At 38.1% G+C, this 23,049-nt stretch overlaps 2 protein-coding genes across 3 annotated transcripts; one reads left to right on the forward strand and one right to left on the reverse strand.

The window, feature by feature from the left end:
• Positions 1–12,054: 12,054 nt before the first annotated feature.
• On the reverse strand, positions 12,055–13,609 carry LOC6565483 (eukaryotic translation initiation factor 4E1). Of its 2 annotated transcripts, none has more exons than XM_032738393.1 (2): positions 13,501–13,609; positions 12,055–13,317 (listed from the first exon to the last, which is right to left on the reverse strand). In XM_032738393.1, exon 2 carries the CDS (start codon positions 13,297–13,299, stop codon positions 12,397–12,399), a length of 903 nt encoding a protein of 300 aa, XP_032594284.1. In that variant the 5' UTR covers positions 13,300–13,317; positions 13,501–13,609; the 3' UTR covers positions 12,055–12,396. The 2 variants fall into 2 exon arrangements, with proteins under 2 accessions (XP_032594284.1, XP_001991565.1); XM_001991529.3 differs by having other exon boundaries at positions 12,210–13,314; positions 13,501–13,599.
• Positions 13,610–18,649: 5,040 nt separating this feature from the next.
• Positions 18,650–20,580, forward strand: LOC6565482. Its single transcript, XM_001991528.3, has 2 exons — positions 18,650–18,890; positions 18,951–20,580. The coding sequence occupies exons 1-2, from the start codon at positions 18,731–18,733 to the stop codon at positions 20,465–20,467; spliced, it is 1,677 nt and encodes a 558-aa protein (XP_001991564.1). The 5' UTR covers positions 18,650–18,730; the 3' UTR covers positions 20,468–20,580.
• The last annotated feature ends 2,469 nt before the right edge of the window (positions 20,581–23,049 follow it).

Genomic DNA, 23,049 nt, shown 5'->3' on the forward strand with positions numbered 1-23,049 from the left:
TCACTCAACAAGCTTGTCATTAGCCTAATTTTTTGTGTCAATTCGCTGTTTGATTATTTAGCCGGCAAAAGCTAAAAGCAAAGTCCGTGGTTGAATGCTTCCTGAAACGCTATTCCCGACTTAAAAGCCAACTAGCCATTCCTCGTCCAATCCGTCGGTTTTTATCATTTGCTAAGCAAACAAGCCAGCGACGACTGTATAAAATGGATGGCCAACTGTCATATGCGACGTATGCGTAATGTTTCTTTTTCAGTTTCCTTCTTTTTTTTGTACCCTGTGTCCTGTGAAATGCGTAAAACTGGGTATAATAAAGCGAACAGTGTAAAGGAATGTAAATAGAACCGGACGAGTCCAGCTATTGAACTCAGAGTCTATCAAAGTTATGGACAGTGATGTTTTGTACACGTCTATTTACTGTAAAAATATTGGAATTTATACAAATACTCTACAACTGAGTTCATAGTATCTGAAAGTCGTTCATTCTTGCCATAAACATTTTTATTTTTTGTTCCTTTTGAATCGATATCACATTTTTCTATCAACGACTTGCAACACTTTGAACTGAAATCATTTGAAGCTGCTAACAGTTGGATTGTATTGGGTTGGATTTGTGTTTAACAAGTGACCAGTATTCGTCGTCTATGGATATTAACATGAATTTAATTGCAGCTGACGAAGGACTACCATAGTCAGAAAGTTGTAAGACTAAATAAACATAGATTACATCGAGTATGATGTGCTTGTCACATTGATTTGCACATAATACTCCTTTTACTTATTATTAGTCTGCATCGGGTCAATATACAAAATTCTTTGAAGATCCTTCCTAATATACTAACCAAAAAAAAACAAATTAAATGCACAGAATGATCTTAATAACTAATATAACAATAATAATAATAATAATAAAAACTGTTGCAGTACATAATAATAAAAAATAAGTCTTTCGCTGGCTCCAGATCAAGGGTTTTTGCTTTTTATATCTTTAATATTACGATATATTTAGAACTCCTTCAATATTCGCCTTCATGGAGAGACTCACAGTCAGCTGTGGAGTTTGAAACTGTACTTAATAATTGATAATAAAATCTGAAAGCGGTTTAATTATATGAGGTTTATACTCGGAATGCTGTAATTCGTAGTTACACTTTTGAAAATGCTTCCAGACTTTGATGCATATATTTGCTGGAAACTAGAATTTTGCAGGGCTGCTTCAATTCCTGTAGGAAAAAGATGCGCAAAGCGAATTTTGATTTATTGTATACTTACTCGAAGGTTGCATCAGCTCCGGATCACCGGCAGGATAACCTGAACTTGATCGTTAATTGAAGGAATTGAAGAAAGCCGACTCCAGTTGGTCGATTAAAGATCAACAAGCCAGCACAGGGAACTTGATCATTGGGGGACACCAGACGACTCCATTGTCCAGATCCTGCCAGTTCCACGATCCAATGCATCAGATGCTTAGTTTCATGAAATTTCAACGAAGCAATACGCAAATCTATTTTACTATTGCGACAAGCTCACATGAAAAATACACATTATTTCCCATGTTGGTTTGGCTCTGAGGCTCTTCAAGTTAAGTTGACGTAATCTTCATTAGCAGTCTCTCTCTGTCTCTGTCTGTCTGTCTTTTATTTGCTATCTGCTATATTTTTCTCTTTCTTTTTTGTGCTGTTGTGTTACCAATTAACACATTGACTTGGCCAATAGGCCCAGCTCTGTGAAGTATTATGTTTAATTTGTTTTCCCGGTTTTGTTGGCTGAGTACTGGAGTTAAGTGGATTGTCTTTGGTGCTCGAATTGGTTTCGAGTGTGAATTTGCATTCAACAATCAAATGGAAATATGAATTCAACACATTTCACCCAATTTTCGTGTGCAATTTTGAACTTTTGATTTATTCACGCAGCACTTGCTTGAAATTTGTTCATTTTCCATTCAACGGCAACTTAACTAACACGTTTTGAGTGCAGTCTGTGCTCTCTTTTCCATTTCCCTCTATTTTATTTGCCTTTCGAGTGTATTCTGTATTTTGCCATCCTTGCATTCACGTTAAATAACCTTACTTCCAATGCACTGTGAACAAGTTTGAGTTAAGAACTGATTTCGTTTTATGGATATACATATATTTATTAACTGAGAATTGCAACTATTCAGTCATCGTCTTCATTTTTCCTGTTTATTTTACGACATTCAGTCGATTCTGGAGTGTGTAGCTGACAGTCATAAGAATTTTAGTCACTGTTATCCAGGAACGCACTTTGATTAGTTATAGTGTATATACACACACACACACGCATACACTAAACAACTAAGGACATCCCCCGCAGGCGCACACACACACATTCAACACATACACACGTACACACACCTCTATTCACTGGTTAGAAATGTGTATACTTGCTTTAGAAATTCTCTTGAATTTTCTTTATGCTTTCTGTGGCTGCTCTGTGTCTGTGGTCAAGGTGGCCCCTTTCTCCATCTTCTATCCTCCATTCGCCATCCCATTAACATTCCTCCTCCTATTCACCATTCTCAATTCCACTTGCAGGCAGCATGCAAATGAATGTCGCCAGGATACGGCACGTGCTCTCATCGGCTTCTCCTTGGGCGCGCCGTCGGCAGAGCCGTCACCTTTATGTGGCCATTTCATTTGGTCAAAAGCAGCAGCAGCAGCAGCAGCAGCAGCAGCAGCAGCAGCAGCAGCAGCAGCACCAGTAGCAGAATCAGCCAGGCAGGACTTGGACGCTGTTGGACATGGCGCAGTGGTTTGTTAGAGACGGCGCCATCCTGTTGCAGGATGTGGCACGGTTACCAAGCATACAAATAAAATGCAAACAATGCTTGTTTCATTTGCGTAATAAAATATTTATACAGGTATTTAGTTAGCTGGACGGCAAAATACAGCGAAAAAAGAGCCGAGGCCAACGAAAATTAAGCGAAATGTCAGAAACAGAAAAAGAAGAAAGAAAAAAACAATACCTGAAAAAAGCGCAGAAATAAAAAATTAAACATCCCAAGGAAATGGACAGCTGCCAACAGAGGAGGCAGGCAGTAGAGGCTAAAATTCATGCAACGTCCAAGCTTTAATACGAAGCTGGCAATCTTGTACTTGATGCTATTGTTGTTGCTGCCGCTTCTGCTGCTGCCGAGTCCCATTGTTTTGGCCGAAAACAAAAATCGTCTAGACGTCATTTCTCAGTCGAGAGCCGTAGCGCTCTCCTGCTCGCATATCCCTATTCCCGTCGCTCTGTTCGCGATATGTTAGATAAATCAGCATGCGCCGCGATTTACCACATTTCTCCGGCAGTTGCAGCCCAACTAATTCAGCCATATTGTGGACATACCATGGATATTGCTCTCATTAATCATGGCCTTAACTGACCAAAGCCACTGTTGGGTCTACGTGTTGTATATAAAAAATATTATCGGACACGTATTTTTATTTAATTTTCAAAATTCGATTACTTTTGTTAATTGCAAATAGGACAGAACAAAAAAGAAAAAACACAGTAAGAACGCAGTCGGGTGAGGTCGACTACGATATAACCTGAACCTATGTATTTGTAATTATAATATATATATTTATTTGCCACATTTTACTTTCAAAAGCCTTGTGCACCCAAGCGTGCACTCATTCCCCATGAAAGTTAACTTGGGTGTTTCATATCCGATCTTGATTAATAATTTCGATATGCCTATTTTATATCAATTAGAAGCCTATGCCAGTCGCAAACTATCGATATTCGAGAAACTGAGACAGTTATCGACAAAATTAAGCAAGCCTGATCTGTATGGATTTATCGATAACCTATATTCTAAATCTATATTCTCTGGCTCTTATAGTCTTTGAATTCGGACGGACAGACTGACTGATACAATAGATCGAATCGGCTGTTGATCCTGATCCATAATACTTTAGAATAGAATAGAATATTTTTTATTTGGCCGGCGATGCTTCCTTTTGCCGTTTACATACGTCTATTTCACCCATTTTCAATTGGTTCAATAGGTTCAATAGGTTCTTTAATGGAAGTTCTTCTCTTGTAATGGGTCTTGAAGATGAAAGCCTTTCCGGTTTTGAGCTTTACTATCTCAGTAAAGAGTAATTTCTTGTTTATCTACATTTATTCATTTACAGCTCTATAATATTTCAAAAGAATTGGAATTTGTTTAGCCACTGTTCGTGATGAGTGATAAGTGCAGCTTGTTGGAGCATCTCCCTTTCATTTGGAGGGGTTTTCAAATGCGGCAGCCGCAGGTGAAGCCAAATGGTTATCACGGCCATGGGATTTACGTTGGGTGTTTGGATGAGGCAACATCGGCAGCGGGCTGCTTTTGAGTGCAACGTGCCTTATCGCAGAGACGTTAATTAATCTGTGACGCCTTCAACTCCATTGTGGCGGCTGCTGCATCTTTGTGCAGGTCGAACTGCTGCCATGCCCCCAAATCTTGCCCCCGATGACTGGGCCCTGGCTCCGTTGACTGCACGACAACGCTTAGATGCTATGCCATAAACATTTTATTTTAACACGTTTTTGCCAAACGGAAATTCTTCTAACATTTTTACATAATTTTTTATGTGCGGCTGCGACCAAGACGGAGATGAAGCCGACCACAATGACAATTAACAAAATAAACAAAATGTAGCAAAAAATGTGTGAGTGACTGAGTTGTGGGCTATTTGCTGTGGCTGTTTGCCTGCCAATTGAAGGGGCTTTCTGGGGTGAGAGGGGCATCGAGTGATGCCATTTGTGGTAGCGGGAGGTCGGGGTCTCAGCCTTACTTGCCGTGGCACACAAACAGCACTTGGTTATGTGCGGTCAACAGTCAGGCAACGTCTAAATTTGAAATGTCAGCGTTGTCAACGGCAATTTACTCGCAACGCAGTGACAACAACGACATCAAACAACAGCAACAGCAACAATATGGAATGATTAGTTAGATTTGTGTCTTGTGCAGATGCCTAAATACCCTTGCAGACACTATAATGTGCCATATGTAAATGCAGTAAATTGATCTTAATCCAATTCTGCCCATGCAAGGCAAAATCCTAGCTTAGATTAAGTTTTTTGGTTACTTAAATGTATCCGTTTCAACAACCTAACCTGTATTTAAAAAATACTTTGTGTCCAACAAAGATGTGGAATAATTATTCTCAACTCGGCATCATACGGTAAAAAATATACTCAAAATTGAAAATGTCTTTTTTTTCACGAATGCAAAGCTGAATTTATAGAAGAAGAAAACTTTATAAAATTCTGAAAATGGTCGTCTAATTTAAAAGGTTGAGACATCCTAAAATGTTTGCATATTTTATCTCTGTAAATACAAATTTTTGTAATTGTCAAAAAAATGTAATTTTCAAGTTCTGTGTACACATATAAAAACACTCTGGAATTGTTTTTAAATAGTTTTAATATTAGTTTAGAAAAATTAAGGCCACAACATTCCGCTTTAGAAAATTATTTTCCAAAAATATTTTTAACAGGATTTTTATCCGTGTGTAAAATGTGTAAAATAAATCTTTGCTATATCAGACATTTATAAGAAATTAGAGTAATCCAATATTTATGAAATGCCAAAATAAAACTCATATTTGACTATTGAAGTTCAAAATACAACAATTGCTTAGGTTTCAACTGTATTTTCGGCCTAAAATTTGACTTCATTTTAATACAAACTATCCCATACATTTTGAAGTAATGTTGAACACAGATATGCCACTTTCGACATCGATTGCATATGTTGCATGACAAAAGTGATGGACACTTACTTCTAGCGTATTTATTTCAGAGGCTGCAACATATTGCAAAATGTTGTATCTGCTTTTGTTTTTGTGTTGACAACAATTACACTTGTACACAAATAACGCATAATATATAATAATAATTACGAAAAGCTTTCAAATGCTTTGTTTAAATGTTTTGGTCGCCGCATTTAGGCATTTGTGATGGGGCCTTGGCACCAGTACGATATAAGCACAAAAATATGGTATGCGGCATGCGTCATGCGGCATGATGCATGTGGCATAAAGCGTTAGCTTGGGCATGAGTTTGCTCAATTTTCGTTGTCTGTACCTTTGAATATTATTGCTCGTTGGACCCAAGAGCCCGGTGAAGGGTCGACCCGGCAGTTGTGAAATTTTCTGACTAAGCACAATCTTATTGTTATTATCTTATACATTTTTGTAAGGAATCTTGGTCAATTTATGGCCTCCAAAATTTATTTAGCGCTATTGAAGATTCTGGGCTAAACTTTGTGAGCATTCATGAAATAAACAAATTGAACTTTGACGTGCTTTAAAATGTGTAGCTTATAATTATGATACTCTGCACTTTCAATACAAGTCTATAATTTATTACGCAATTTCATATTAGTATTATTTTTATTATTATTGTTAAAGGTGTTCTTTTGTTATTAAGGAAACTACAATTTTAAGTGCAAAAATCAATTGAAATAAAATGCAATAATTAGTTTAGATGAAGTTAATTACATGTTATTAAAAATTCAAAAGCATAGTAATACAAATATGGGAAAATAATAATAATTGTAATAAACAGGTAAAAATGTCGGAATATATGTACTTTAAAGTCTTTAGCTTTATTCAGGTCTCAGAGCATAAGAGATAAATGCATGGGACATATTCTTTTCTTGAAATATTAACTATAATTTTATGCACAATAAAAAGCATATTTACGGAGAGATTCAAGACTTCGAATTGGACACACTTAGAGTTTATATATATTTATTCAAGTGTGTTACAGTTTTCTGGTTGTATTTGACTAGTATGCAGATATTCGCATTTCTATTCGAGATGTCACATATAGAACAGACGCCAACACAAAACTAAGTGTCAAGTTGGCACACACACCCATTTACACACTTGTATCACGTAGTGCAGAGTTCAACCGAAAACTACACCAAAATGGAGAGGCGTGTGTCAGTGGGGGGGGTGGTTGGGGAAGAGTGTTGGTCTGTCGTCGTCAGTCTGGTTGCTACATTGATAGTAATTGCGAGCAGCATGCACTATTGCAGTCGCTTGCAGCTTACTAAAAACGAGACGCGTAATAAATCCATAATCCAAGGCGACAATTTGAATCATTGCACTGTAAATGCAATAGCGTTCCCACTAGGCGATGGTTGGTGGGATGCGAAACTGTGTGGTGGGGGGGAATGGGGAATGGTCTGGTGTGGTGTGGCGTGGCGTGGTGTGGGTTAACAGCGTGTTGCTTGACAGGCAGCGTTGTCACAGCTGCAACTGCTGCTTCTGCTGCTGCTGTAGCTCGAGCTGCCAGTTTTCAGTTCTCAGTAGCCGTTTACCAATTTTGCAGCTCCCATCCAAAAGACAAGACAGTCGCAGCTGCAGTCACCGTTTTGTAGATGCCGCTGTTGCCCTTCCGCTTTTTTTTTTATTATATTTTATATATATATATATATATTTTCTTTTTTTGTTTTATTGCATTTCACTTTACTGGCTTTTAGTTGTTTTTGCTACCCTGACGCCAAATTCATTTGCCCCCCACCAATCGTTTCCATTGCCAGTTGCCACTGCTGTCAGGCATGTGAAAATTGCATTTTATGCTGCGCTACTTGCCACGACGCTACCCTATCCTAGAGCCCCCAACCCCACAGTGGCCGCACAGCCCAGCTGCTTAGCGAGACGGATCCTTGTGCTGTGTGTTTGCCTTTGCCTTGGCAGTTAAAATAATCATAATAAAAACAAAATCCAGCGCACAAATGCGCCACAGACGAGACGAAGACGTAGAATAGGATTGAGCATCGGACTTGGTATGGGAATAGAAGCGCATTAAAGGAGCAGCAGCAGCAGCAGCAGCAGCAGGAGCAAAAGGAACAGCAACAGCAACAGCAAAAGCAACAATAGAAACGACAATGAATGTCAACATTTGCCAGTGCACTTTGGCAAACAAACGGAAGCTTGCAGCAGGACAGGGCTTTAACTGGGACATGCGACAGGAATGAACGTGAATGCTTCACGTCGGCTTAGTTATCTTGATCAGGGCAAAACAATCCATTTAATTTGTCCTTAATGAAGTTTGTAAACGAAGAGCAACAGCAACAGTAACAGCAACAGTAATAGCTGGACTTTGGGGTCATACAAAGCTGACGTCCTTCGATTTATTGGCCAGCCCCGTTTTCAATTGGCATCGGATTTTCATGTTGCGGTTGGTTGGCAGCCAAACTGGCGAGACCCTTAGCCAGGATCTGATGTTAATTTGCAAATGGCTCGGTTCGGTTCAGTTCGGTTTGGTCTGCGGCATGGCATAACGCTATCGCAGCAACAACATCGTCAGTGCCACCACATTGGCTGACAACTGCAGCTGACTGGTCAATTGGCCAATTACGCGCATAGCAAAAATTTGCGATTACATAACCAACCCTAGCAAAGGCTGCTTAAGTTTTTTGTGTAACCAGTTTTGCTAACCCCCAGACAATAATACAGAATTCTGATTTTTTATTTAACTAATGCAAACTTATGTCTCTAAATATGTATTTTTCCAACTTTATTTTCATACGTCAAAATATTTAAATATTTATTTATTTCAAATTCTATGTCCTTGTGCATGATTTAGGATATCTACCTATGTAGATGTATAAAAATAGGCAAGCAGTGCCACTAAAATATGCATGTATAATATTAATAAATTCATTGGCCGATAACTTTTACATTTTATTTTCCCGTAGCTCAGTATTGAAATAACAAAAATGCGTTTGCTCTCTGACTCTGGCAATAAATTTTTAATAATTTCTTAAAAGGGCGAAAAAGGTTACAAGTGCAACTGACATTTTAAGTTTATTTTGTGGTTTATTGACTTAATTTGTACGGCCGTCGAAATTGGGTCTGAAAAATGAAGTTTTTCTATTGAGAATGATATGTGTATATATATATGGCCATGGGATGCAGGACATTGCACATTCTAATTTGTTTTGCATTTCTTTCGTTATACTAATTTTCAACATTTGCATTTTGAACTCAACCAATTTCGATGCACGTTGCACATTGCGCATCGAGATGGAGATGTGGACGGGAACGGGGACCGAAGAGTAAAAATTCTGTTGGGACAGTCTGATATGCAACGACGAATTAACTTAATACATTTTCGCAAACATTTATCGTTGCCAGTTTGTCCGAAACGAAAATTTGTCAACTGTATTGGACAGCCGACATTGGACATTGGACATTGCTGATTGACTGGTCGAAATGGCCAAAGCAAATTACTTACTGAACTCAAACCTGGAGCTTGACAAAAACAGGTTACACAGGTTACAATATACAGTTTACAGGTCACTGGCCACTGCTCATCGGCCAGCGGTCACCGGTCACCGGTCACCGGTCATTACTGGCTAAAAGGTAATCACACCAACGCATGATTGACAGCAGGCAACGACAAAGGCAAGGCAGGAGTACATCAATGACGACAAGGACATCGACCTCGCCTAATATTCATGCACTAACCAACACTGTAATAATGGCTTGCCCCAAGTTCCCACACTCACTACACCCATCCTTATGGCGTATCTGTCAATTGTTTCTGGAAATTGTATCTGGCAATTGTTGCTTAGGGATTGCAAGAGAGTTAAGAGTCTGTATGCGCTTCAGATACATACATATATATTATTGCATATTGCATGATTCAAGTTAATTGTTATCCGCTTTGCTTAAACTTCCATAATTTGTAAACAAGAATAGCAAATAATTTACTGTGTGTGTCAGAAATCATAATATAAACTCATTTTATAATTTTATAGTTAAGCTGTTGAATTAATAAAGACAGTATTTAAAGTAAACATAAACGAACACATATTGCTAAATACAGAAATTAATTGCTCATTTGTATTACAATTGACGACTTTAGACAACTAAAATTGTTTATTCCACTCGGTTTCTGTATTACTTATACGGGATTTAATGCCGGTTCAGCTTTAAGATAGTACAGACTACAATCACTTTAGCAGTCATCTAACTCACTCCTCTTTCATATGTATGTATGTATGTATGTATGTATGTATGTATGTATATACCTCTGTCACTCCTTGCCGCAAATGGAAAAGCACTTTCTCACTAAGTGTGTGCACGATTGTGTGTCTGTGTGTGTGTGTTTAACCAAAATCAAGCCGACTATTTTGCATACGCAAATAAAAATAAATAAATTGAAATACGCTGAGCGCCAGAAGCGGCATCCACACTGAGAGGCAGCTCAGCACCGCCCTTTAGCTAGCACATAACACGCATGTAAATCGACGTTTTACAACACAAATGCCACCTGTGGGGCCCACCAGATTCTGACCCGTTAGCTGGCGCTGTCTGGGGTGTAGTTGGCAGCTTACAGGTAAATTTTCTTTTGCTCCACTTGGAAATGGAATGGTTGGGGTAGTAGAGCTGCCAATTGTTGAAATTGTGTATGGTCTGCTTTTCCCCTTTGCGCCTCTCCGTCTACGCCATATATTTTGCATATTTTTCGATTTTCAGCACGTCAAAATGGGCTCTGTGACGGTTTCGTTTGTGCTACACTTGAAGTCACTACTCTAAACATATATGTGGTTTTATTTTATTTGTATTTTTTTTTTTTTTTTCCAACAAGAAACGAGTGGTTTAAGGGTTGGCAAGTCCCCAAACCCAAGATCGCAAAAATGTTTGCACCGTAAGTGCTTTGTGAATTTAGAATGTCAAGATATGGGATATAATAAAGGATGGGCATGGAAGAAACGCTTTAAATATTTATTAAAAAAATAAACAAACATCTTCTGAATTAATTTATGCCCGAGTGCTATGCAATCTGGATAATCAGTTTAGACATACGTGTAACAAGTATCGAATCGAAACTGTATATGGCTATGGCTATGGCATATGCCAGCCAATACATATATATATATATTTATATATTTGGTTATTCAGGCGGAGGCAATAAAGATTGCTTGTCGATTAAAGCGTTTTAATCAATTTCTGAGTCAAGTTTTTCTTTTTGGACGAGGACGAGGACGCAATTACAACTAATTTACTGCTACCACCCCGTGTGTATGCAATAAAATGAAATTAAATGCTATAAATCAATGCCAAATACGTTGAGAGCTCTCCCAACTTAGAAGCAGCATTCATATTTATGGCACCAACAATATCGCCTTGACCTTTGGCCAAGCCGCTGCCGACAAAGCAATCGCAGTTGGCTGCAACATTGTAGGCTTTTTTGTCATTTTGGTAAGCTCAAAATTCATTGGTGATGAATTTTAATTCAGCTCTTGCCGTTATACAACTGCTCATGGGAGACCGAAATGCGATTTGATATGTATCATATGAAGCTGTTGATGTAATTTAAAGGCAAGTTAGCAGTAGGTCAATATGCAATTGACAGTTTACAGGATTCGACAACAACTGTTAAGTAATGTTTGATGGAAATGTTTCTCAATGGCAATGTATACAGAAACATATTGTTAACCGAACAAAAAAACCAAAGGCAACACAACCAACATTAAGAACAAAGCATAGAAAAAAATGAAAAGCAAAAAAAAGCCAATCAAATGGAAGAAAAATGGTTAACGGCTTGCGAGTGACCCGTGGCCTGCTGGTCGCCGTTCCAGTGCTAGGCAACGAACCAGCAACAACAAAGGCAAGTGGTCAATACCTCAAAGAGGGTCTGTGTGTGTGTGCATGGTGGAGAGGAGGGTGCGTCGCTAGAATAAGCATTAGAAACCATGTGGCGGGACCACCTGATTTGCTCCCCCACAGACGGCTCTATGCGGCAAACAAAATAGTCACAATAAAATGCCAACTGCCAATAAACGTCAATAAATCAAACAATTGAGCGGGCCAAGTTTTGTGAAGCCGTGCGCCAAATAAGTCCAGCCAACTACGTGGACCCCTAACAGTTCCAAGCAGTCGGAGTAGTCCGATTGACCACAAGCCAAGCGAAGCAAAAAAAAAAAAAAAACAACAACAAGTAAGAACCGTCAAGCATAGCCGACAACGTAATACGCTGTTCCCAAACTAATAGCAGTTGAACTTTTCTACCTGTAAGAAGTTTATCAAATATATATAGAGCTTGTACGTTTATTTACTCAATCCTCCAATTTGTGAACAATTTGTATGTTTGTAATTACATAAATGAAGTGCTAAAGTTTCTATAATTGGACATAACAAAATCGAAGTTGAAGTTAATATAGAAAATATATTTAAATTTCTTGACAGATTTAAATATACTTTCTATATTAGCAGAACTTCAATTGGTTATAGCTATTTACATATATAAAGGAACATGGAATTTGTATGATAATTTTAGTATTGACAGTCAACAAGTCCAAAAGAGCTAAATCAATTTAAAAGAACGGATTTCACAGCGAATTTAACTGGCATCATTGGAGTTGAAATTATGTGAACTTTAGCATGTGTAAATGGTCTTTACGACAGACTTCGAATTGGCCATGTTGTCCGTGTGTAGTTGATAGCGTAGCTCATAGCTGCTATCTATGTGCAGGCCATCACGCAGCTTGCCCCCAATCTCGAGAACGGCTGCCTCATCGCTCCCATTGGCTGTCCATATTGATATTTTGCTGTTTTTGATTCGTGTGTTGACGACAGCACCACACAGCTCCTGCGAGCACTCACAACTCTCGCCGATCAGCATCATCATGGTGTCCAACCAGATATTATCCAAAGAATTTTTATTGATCTTGTTGATGTTGATTACCCAACGCCCGCCCTTCACATTGGCCTCATCCTCCCACATGGGCCGTATGCCTTTCTTGAACAGGCAATAGTCGCTGCCCATTTTGATCTCCGACGGCGTTTTAATATGATGAATTAGGCTCCAGAAGTTCTCGACCGTATTGAAAGTGAAAACCTCGTGTAGCATTTCTTCCCAATTTTTGGTGCGATCAATCTCTAAATACCATAGCGTCCACTCATTTTGCAATGGATGATGCGGTTCACTTGGTAACTGCTCCGTCTCACTGCTGTCGATCACTGGCTCATCGCTGTCCATAACCGCTCCAGCTCCATCACTGGGATCGCTGCGTCCCAATGGCATAATATAATCCATACCAGCTGTGTACCCATCCACCTGCAAACGAGCACTCGACTCTTGCGAGGAAGCGTTTTCGCCATCGTTGCTGCGACATTCTGCATTCAAGTTGCTCTTGTGGCTGCCGCTGAAAGAGACCGGTTTCGGGACCATCTTGTTGCCACTCTTATTAAACGAGTCACTCTGTACTGGCTGAGTAGAGAAATCATCGTTGTTGGAGCATGACTTGAACATGGTCCTTGGATTGGCAAAGTTCTTCATCTTGAAAAGTTCAAGCTACTACAGAAGAGACAAAATGACTTCAAGATACTCCGATATACGAATATACCATTTATAAGTTTATGGATATGTGTATGCGCATATGTATATACGTATATACATACATATTGGTCCAAGAAAGAAAGCCATTGCGCTTAGTTAAATCATTTTTGTATTCTTTTTTTTTATTAATTATTGTCTTACCTTTTCAAACGAAATAAATGTGATCGCAGTCGATGAGGAGTCGCTGAACTTGGATACTAATGCAAGTTTTTTCGCTTTGAATTTGTAGGATTTTTATAATATGCGAATGATATTATATCTCAGCTGGAAAGCTATTCGAAGCAGATATTTCTGGCAACGCACACTTGGCAAGCTGAGTTCAAGCGAAAGTGATTTAGAAAACTGCCCACATGACACTCAACTAGGACTAACGTAAACCAAGTAGGCATTGTTGGAGCACAAGTTTATATAAACACAGCATCGTTTAAATTAAAACTGATGACAAAATTACAATTCTCTATTTAGCTGTTTTTTTTTTAGTTTATATATTTTTATATAATTAATTTATTGTTTTCAAATGTGAACATCAAGGTAAGTGCATCTCCAATATTTCTGGAAGGCAAATACAAACTTGTGGCTTTAAGCAAGTACGAAACACAAAGAGTGTTGCAAAACGATTAAATCCGAAGAACGTACAACTCACTTGAAACATGTTCAGCTAATTGTACCTTTACAATGCACAAATACACTGACACGCAAAAGTATCTTCATAACCTGTATCCACTAAAAATTGTTTAAAAAAAAATACACATTGGCTTAAACACAAAGTATAAATATTATCTGAATCTGCAAATTTCGAGTTGATCAGCCATATGTCTGCCAATCAGATCGATATACTTCAAAGCTTTAAAAACAAATTCATTCAAACAACAAACATAAAAACACTTTGAACAGCAATATTACAGAAAACTAACGAAGAACTAAAAAATTCAAGTTAAAAAATGATATGCTTACATTTTAAAGAGTATAGGTATAAACTTTAAGTTTAGGTAAGCTTACATTTGGGAATTAATATTTGAAATATCTTTTATATGCTTTTGTGAATCTATCAAACTACGACTGTATGTTTGGGCTGGGTGCAGGGTATCTATTAGTGAAGCATTCTCGTCTAGGGCACTAGTATAGTTTTTATTGTTGTTCAAATTCATTTTAGAAAATTGACAAGAAACCAATACTAAGTAAATACAACTCGAAAGATCGCTTTTGTTTCGAATGCTCGACATGCTTCGGATCTACTGCATTATACATTTCATTATATCAGCGACAACATACAGTTTTCTATTTTTTAAAAAATACTTGCTTATATATACAATAAGTCAGATTCCTTCTGGACAAAGTATGGGGTATGAAATGTCTTAAGCTGAAAGCTGACCAAAAGAGCGAGCAAACGTGTGCAGTGTTGAATTGCGAGTCGGATTTCGAGTTCTGCCCCAAAGCCCAATTTCGATTCCAATCGCACGCAAAACTTGACGAGTTTCAAAATAAATATTTACACACACATATATACCCTCATGCACATACAGAAGCACATTCACACACACACACACATCACTACACCAGCCGCACACACTCAATACACTTGGCCGACACGCTGGAGCAACACTTCACGCATTTCTTATTAGCTGCACTTCAAAAACTGTACAAAGTTGCGCTCCAAACTTATTATGGGACTCGGTCGGACCCAAAAAGAAATGGAAGAAAACGGAAAAGGAAAAGGAAAGGGATGGGAATGGGAATGGGAATGGGATACAGTAAGCCAACTTTAACTAATGGCAACATTTTTGTTTGCTGATGTCGAGTGTTATTGAGGCAAAGCAAAAGAGCAAACTTTCATTTGGCTCCAGCTGACATAAGTTTAAATGGGGTTATTGGGCGAACAAGGAAAAGCAACTACAACAACAGCATCCAAAGCAGCAGATGGATAAATGAAAAATGTCAAAGTCCAAAGGCATGGCAACAGTTCGTAGTATATGGCTAGCAAATATTTGTGCATTGGGCACATGAAATCCAAATTCATCGTTGGGATATATTCAACATAAGGAAAGCTTGTGCCGAGTATCCAATTAGTCACAATCTAAATTATTGAGTGCAATTTGCACAGATTCAAAAATATTCCCTATAAAATTTGAAATGCGTTTTAAATATGATTTGTTTTCATTCTCTAATTTACTTAAATACATTAAATAAACTAAACTAAAATACCAAATCTTATAAACTTTATCTTAATGATCGACTAGATAATACTGTGCACTCAAACATAAATTCACTCTCCTTATATCCGATTAAAAATGTGCATATAAGTATTTAAGTAGACATGAAAGTCTATATTCATTTGTACAACAAATATTAAAACTTTAATAGAATACTGGTAAATATGGAGAAAAAAAATACACATATTTTCCAATTGTTTTCTCGCAACCTATTTGCCCTCAGCTTCCATGCAACAGTAAATAACATTTTCAAATAGCATGAGACAAAATGAAATTAAACAACAGAAAGCAAAGCTGAACACGAGAAAACCATGTTTTATGTAAATTAAAATTGACGTTTAGCCAATAATGTATTAGGCACTTTGTTTGGATTTAAATATTACATTTATGAGACTGCCAATCGGTTATTGGATGGCGTACAAATGAAATGAAAAACTACCATTCACTGACTTTCAACGGGTGAAAACTAACTAAAATAACCATTGGTTGCCTTTCATTTTAAAATTTAGTTCATTGAAGTTTTTTGCTTATACTTTTGGGCTGGTGAAAAAAATAAGCTTGGAAAAATAGACTAGTTATATGCTGCTCCAACAAGTATGCTATTTAACTATGGTGTATGTGTATAAAAAATATAAATAACAAATGTAGCACATATTCTAACGTTTGAGTTTCAGTTGCATATTGCTGATAATATGTTTAGAAACGTGGAGCTTTATTTTGATTTTCTGTGAAATTTTGGAATATAAAAAATATAAATAAGGATGCAAGCATCCATCCAATTCTAATGCATTCAAATTAGATTTTACACCAAATTGTAATGCTATATTTTATTTTTATAACTTAATTCGAATATCTATAAAAAGTAAAGTTGGCTTAGCAATTGTGTAGATATAACGATTCCTAAGCATTGTGCACAATTCTTGAAAGCGAACAGTAATCTTTTGAACATAAATTTACCTAGACCTTGACTCATTTTTTACGTGGCAAGTGGCCGCACACACAATCCCTGTGGAAGTTTGTCAAATGGCATCGGGTGTGGCATCGCCTACGCATCGTCCATTCAGAAAACGATTTATGTGCTGCCAATAAATTTACTCAACACTTTGGCTCAACTAATACAATATTTACATCAAATTGTTGTAATACATGTGAAAGTGGAGGGGCTAGCTGCGTGGAGCGTTCAAAATAAAAAATTACAATGCGTATTTACTTTCTTCTTTTAGCTGAGCTTTGCCCGGGATCTTAAACAGGCAGGAAGTGTACTAAGGGTTCCAGCAGCCAGCGGCCCCTCCTAGGACTGTCATTTAAGTTAAAAGCGCATTTGTAAGTGCGCTCTGACTGTGCGGAGTGAAGTATGTAAGTATGTGTGCATGAATGGGATGCTCTGGACCAGTCACTGTTGCTGGGAATTGAGGATTGGTAGGTTGAGGCTTTTGCTGTTGCTGATGGTGTGGCTTGGGCATGGGGCTGGGTGGCTGGATGGCTGGATGGCTGGGACTAGGGGGCTGGGGCTGATGATAAAGCTGGTGCTGGGGTCTGACTACATAGCAAGTTGGCTCTGGCCTCGGAGCCAATTTCAATCCCAGCGCGCTTTTTAAAAGCAAATCTGGCAAGCTGCGCACTTTTTGCTCATTTTGTGTCTGTTGTGCAATGTTTTAGAATTTTTCTTGACCCCCCGGCACTTTATGACGGCGTTAAGTGTTAAACGCTGGCCGTTATACCCAAATCAGTTTCTGGCAGTCAAAAGTGATGACATTTAAAGTTAGTCCGCAATTTTAAGAGGTGGCGAAATTATATTCACTGCTTACTATATAAATTAGACTTAGTTAACAATAAAAGCTTGTGAGGATATGTCCTAAAAAATAATGGGAAATTAATTTTGTTGCATTTTATTTGTTTTATGTCCCATTAAAATTTTGATTTTCGAACTCGGCGGCAACTTAGAGAGCAGCTGATCTGCGTTTTTCTGATTGACAAACAATTGGCAGGACTTATTGGTGCAGGTGGCAACGCCCATTGTAATCGAAGTGCAATCGAAGTGCAATCGCAGTGCAATCGCAGCCAACTTCACTGGCCTTCGATCACTTTTCTGCAACTAAGCGTCCCAGATGCTCATGCGAAAAAATTTCCAATCAATGAGCATCACGAAATTGTGTGGAAATTAAATAATTATTAAAGAAAGGCTTATCGCCAGCTTCGTCTGTGAAGCCTACCATATTATTGACCATATTTTTGAAATATATATTTATAAAAATGGTATATATAACGTACTAACACGAGACCAACTATTTTTTGGCCAACTGATTTGAGAATAATTTTGTCGAAAATATAGACAATATAGCCACAACTGTGGCACTCAACGGGCCACTGACACACTGTCTGCCACCAGCGCCACAAGCGCAACTTGTCGTTTCCGTTCATGCAACAAAAGCCAACTGCAGAGCCAACAACTGTTAACTAACAGATTTATGTTTGCGTGTGTGCTTTTTTGTCTATCGATAATATATACTATATAATCTATATATCCAACATATATATATATATATATATATATATATATATATATATATATATAGATATTTATATTATGTTACTTAATTGGTTCTTAATATTGTTGTATTTATGTTATATGTATGTGCCATATCTGCCTGTTTGATTTGTGTGAAATTTTTTTGCTACTCAATCAACAACGTGCCAAAGTAAGAGTTAAATAATTTATGAACCAACCGCAAGATTACCGTTTTACCTCATAAAGAAATTATGTGTTCTGAGAACTTCAATTGGAATTCTGCTGTCAGAAAAAAGACGTGAACACATTAAGAATCTCTTTGATTTAACAAATTTTTCAAGTTTTTATTGAAGTTATGTAAACAAAATAAAAACATTATAGATGAAAAACATTATATACTAGCGTAAATAAGAATGTTGCTCTGACTCCTAAGCAGTCAGTCTAAAAAAAAATATCTTTATCAATATAACATGTACATACGTCGGCGACAACGCTACTAAAATAGCATTGGTTGCGGGCTGCACGAAAGCGGAACGGTTCTGTTGACGGTATTCTAGAAGAAGCTGTCAAACATCAAACATCGTTCAGTGGCGCAGTTTTGGTAATTAAACATTGGAGCGTTTCTAAATAGCATAGCAGCTCAGAGCTCAGTATGCAGTTAAGTCGTGTGAGATTTCTCAAGATATTGGTCTTGATCATCTCCATAAATATCTTCATACTACTCGCATTCTTCAGTTACAACAATTCTGAGCACAGTCATCGATCTAAACGAGTCGTTTTTATCGATGAACTGCTGGTTGACAAAAGAGAGGGTAAGAAACTAATTACCAATTGTCACTATTTTATTATTAACCTGAATATTATTGTTTTAGAACCCAGCTGGCCGCAGAAATTGAAATTTATCCGAGAGGAGATGCCCTCGTTCCCGCTGGAGGAACTGCTGCGAAGACCCGCCACTAAGTCCACCTGTGGAAAAGTTCCAAATTCTTTGGGCATTGATTTCAGCAACGATTATTGGCAAACGGTTCACATAGAGAACCTGACATATCATCTCTTTGGTGCGTACTATGACAACAGGGAGAAAATTATAGATGCGCCACTTGTCCGAGTGCTAACCATGATCAATCATTATGGGAATCGGTACACGGTCAAGTTTCCTCAGTCCTATTGTCAATTGTGGTTCAGGAATCGCGTCGATCCAGTAATTGCTAATGTAAGTGATCATAAGATTATTTGGGTTTGGGGCGGTGACCCGACAGGCAAAGTCTTCCCGACGCTTATCAGCTGCCGTGTGCCCAACGTGGAAAAGGAGGCACCCGAAATGGTGTCCATAGTAGCACAGCGTTGTGACAATGCGAGAAATCTGCTGCGGGTCGTTTATGAACCTGCTGTCAACACGGTCGCCATGCCCCAACAGAAGGATCAGCCGATGAACGATCAAGATAATTCAGAAAAGCCGCTGCGCTTAATGATTTGCGTAAAGGCTTTGGACTTCCTATACAAGGATATATCTTGGCGTCTGATTGAATGGCTTGAACTAATGCGGCTGATGGGTGTCAGCAAGGTGGTCTTCTACGATGCCCAAATGCATCCAAATATGACGCGTGTGCTAAACGATTATATAACCAGCAGTCCGGGCTTTGTCGAGCTGCGCCCTCTGTCGATGGGCCGTGGAGAACCGCACACGGGACGTCATTTTCATCACTACGCGATGGATGCGGACTACTTCAATCGCATACTCAATGAGATGATACCATACAACGACTGCTTCTACCGCAACATGTACAAGTTCGACTATATAGGCGTCTTTGATACCGATGAAGTCATCATGCCTCTGGGCAATATCACCAAATTGTCGGATCTGATCAAACTGGCGCACAAGGTGCCCAACTATGGACAAGATGCGAGCGACTGCAGTGCATGGGCTGGCTTCTGCTTCCGCAACGTCTACTTTCCCCTTTATCCGAAGCGGCCAAAGGTCTACAAGAATCTGCCCAGCTTTTATTATATGCTGCAGCATGTGGAACGTGTGAAGGAATACTGTGATCCCCTTTCGGCCACAAAATGTTTTCACTCCACGCAATTTGTGATTGGTCTACATAATCACTTTCCAATCTATATTGCATATAATGGTGAATGCGACCCGAAATCTGTGCCCATTGAGTTTGGCCAGCTGCAGCATTATCGTGAGCCGGACAATAAGACGCACCTCCTCAATCCCGTTGTGGATGACAGTATCTGGCGTTACCAGCCGCTGTTGCAGCAGCGTGTCTATGCCAAATATGAGAAGCTCGGCTTTTTGCCCGACATTCAACAAGTGATCGATGCCAAGCATCAACGCCGTAAAGACGATGAGCAACACCTACACGAAGCTATCTTTAAGATATAGATAATATTACATATTATATCATCTACATATATTTACTCTAGTAATACTCTAGACAAAGTAATAAATTTTTTAAAATTAATAAAGGGGAAACGTGGCAGTCAGACGTAAGCAACTGCGAAATACTCTGGTGCCAATAATTAAGACCAACTGATAACAGGTACGGGTGGGTGAAATACCGAACTTTTAATGGAAGTTCCTAGTAATCAATTCTCCGAACCTGACTAGAAAATTGCGGGAGATATAGGCTTTTGAGTTTTTGGGGCGGCCGAAAATAATGTTTGAGGAGTTTCCTAGTAATCTAATTTCCAAGTTTGTTAGCTTTAGCCATAAAGCTGCGGAAGATATAAGCTATTGAGAATTTTAGAGGCGGACGAATCTACCTTTCAAGTTTGATAAATGTAGCACTTAAATAGCGGTGGCCAATGCCGATCTTTGAAGGACATCGCCAACAACCTGCCAATCAAATTTAGTGACTGTAGCTTTAAAAGTCTTAAAGATATGTGGCTTTATCGATTTGTGATGATCGATTTTATCGATTTCCTAGCGTTCCAGTGGATCCCAATTTTGACACCTTGTTCCAAGTTTCAAGTTTCTCTCTCTCTAAGGGTGCCGAAGAAAAATTACAATTATATTAGACCCACACACTCATTGGATATGTGGATATGAAAAGTTTAATTTATAAATAATCAATGGCAATCCGAAATAAGTACGTGAATTGCAATTTTTGTTTTTGTGAGTCGTAAATTGTAATATGCTGCTTAAATAGGATTTCAATAACTTGTTCATTCATAATTCGAAGATTTAAGATTTAAAGAAGGTCGTTTGCAGAAATTCGTAACGAAACGAAAGATATGGCAGAAGATCAAAAATAATGAAAGACACCCGAATACACTCGGTGTTTGGGTATTTATTTACTCATAAAGAAAGATCAACTTTGTTTTTGGCATTTTTACTATATTTTCCAAACTGCAGTTAGCTTTAAGTGTATAACGGCACCTCTCAATTGGGCTTAAACTCAGAAATCAATACACTTTTTTTTTTACCGGTTCATATGTATTACCGACATAGATAATAGGAATCGTTATCTCACCTACAAATTTGTTGCTCTAGTGATTGAAGTCATGTATTTTTGAAATTCTTTTTTGAGTGAATTGGTTTTGTTTCTACCACTTTTAGTGTTTCGGACTTATCAAAACCGTACACATAATTAAACTTGTACTGTACTCAATCTGATAGCCGACAATTTATAAGAGCAAAATTATCTCAGTTAACATATATACGCGAAACTGTTGGCTTAAAACTGGGACTGGGACTGGGACTGGGACTGGGACTGGGACTGGAGTACTGTCAGCTAGCAGTATTGGGCCTAATTTATATAAGAATGACAAACAACCGCCAAAAATATTACTTTGCTGGAATTGTCGGGAAGTTATGCATTGAGTTTTTCACCCAAGACGCCGACTTTCACAATGTGACGCGCCTGTGGGGTATGCAACAGACACCACAAACCAAATTAAATACTAAACGAAGCCAGTCCAGCTCCTTTTTTTTATATGTGTGTGTGTGTGTGTGTGTGTGTGGAAATAGGCGCCTGAGCGCAAATGAATTATGTTGTGCAGTCGATGTTTTGTCATCTCCATGTGCTGCACACAGTGGACTCATATTGTACAGCTAAGCTTCAAAATGTTTTGGTAAACTAAACGCTTACTAACTGTATTGTTCGCTTACTATGAAAATACATTTTATTTTCAATAAGTGAATAAATTATCCTATCCAGTTTTCACATTCTACCAGTTAAACAGAAAGCCTTCCTTGATCAGTTTGACTATTTTGCTAGAGTTCGACGGAAAAAGTTGATTAATTTAAAGTCAAAAGTTGATTAATTTTATTATTTAATTTAAAAATTTAAAGCCAAAAGTGAGTTTCTATTAGTTTACTCCTTTTTATCAACAAAATCTATTTTTGAAATTATTGTTAGAACATTCTCGATGGTGCTCACTGTACAACTGTACAACTCGTCGATGTGTTGTGCTGCTTGCAGTCTGGCATCCTTGGCTATTGCTGCTTGTTGCATCGTTTTTTGGTTCATGTGTGGCAACCTTTCGCTTAAGCAAATTGCCAGGGTATGTGTTATACCCTGAATCTATTTAAAACTATTAAAATGGGTATAATGATGCTATGCGAAAGTATGTACCAGGCCTCCATAAAGTATATATTTCCTTGATAAATGGCGCCTGTCCGTCTGTATGAACACGCGTATCTCAGAGAATTACAAAAACTGGAAAATAATATTATATGTATACGTAGATCAAGTTACTTAACATTAACTTGTTATTAAATAAATGTGAAGGATATTCAAGATCGTATAAGAGACACGTTCTTAATTAACCAAACGTGAACAAACTAATATCTTATATAAATACCAGTGCTGCCGTAGTTTTTTTTTACCTTTCAGTAACTGTGCCGGCCATGAAAAAGGAGAGGGATCGCATAGCTTAATCGATTTAATATAATAAACACTTTCGATTCAGGGTATATCCTTGTCGACCCCTTCCAACTAGAGTATTCTTTCTTGTTTTTGT

Source organism: Drosophila grimshawi, unplaced genomic scaffold (genome assembly GCF_018153295.1).
Source record: "Drosophila grimshawi isolate 15287-2541.00 unplaced genomic scaffold, ASM1815329v1 contig_848, whole genome shotgun sequence".
NCBI classification, from domain to species: Eukaryota; Metazoa; Arthropoda; class Insecta; order Diptera; family Drosophilidae; genus Drosophila; species Drosophila grimshawi.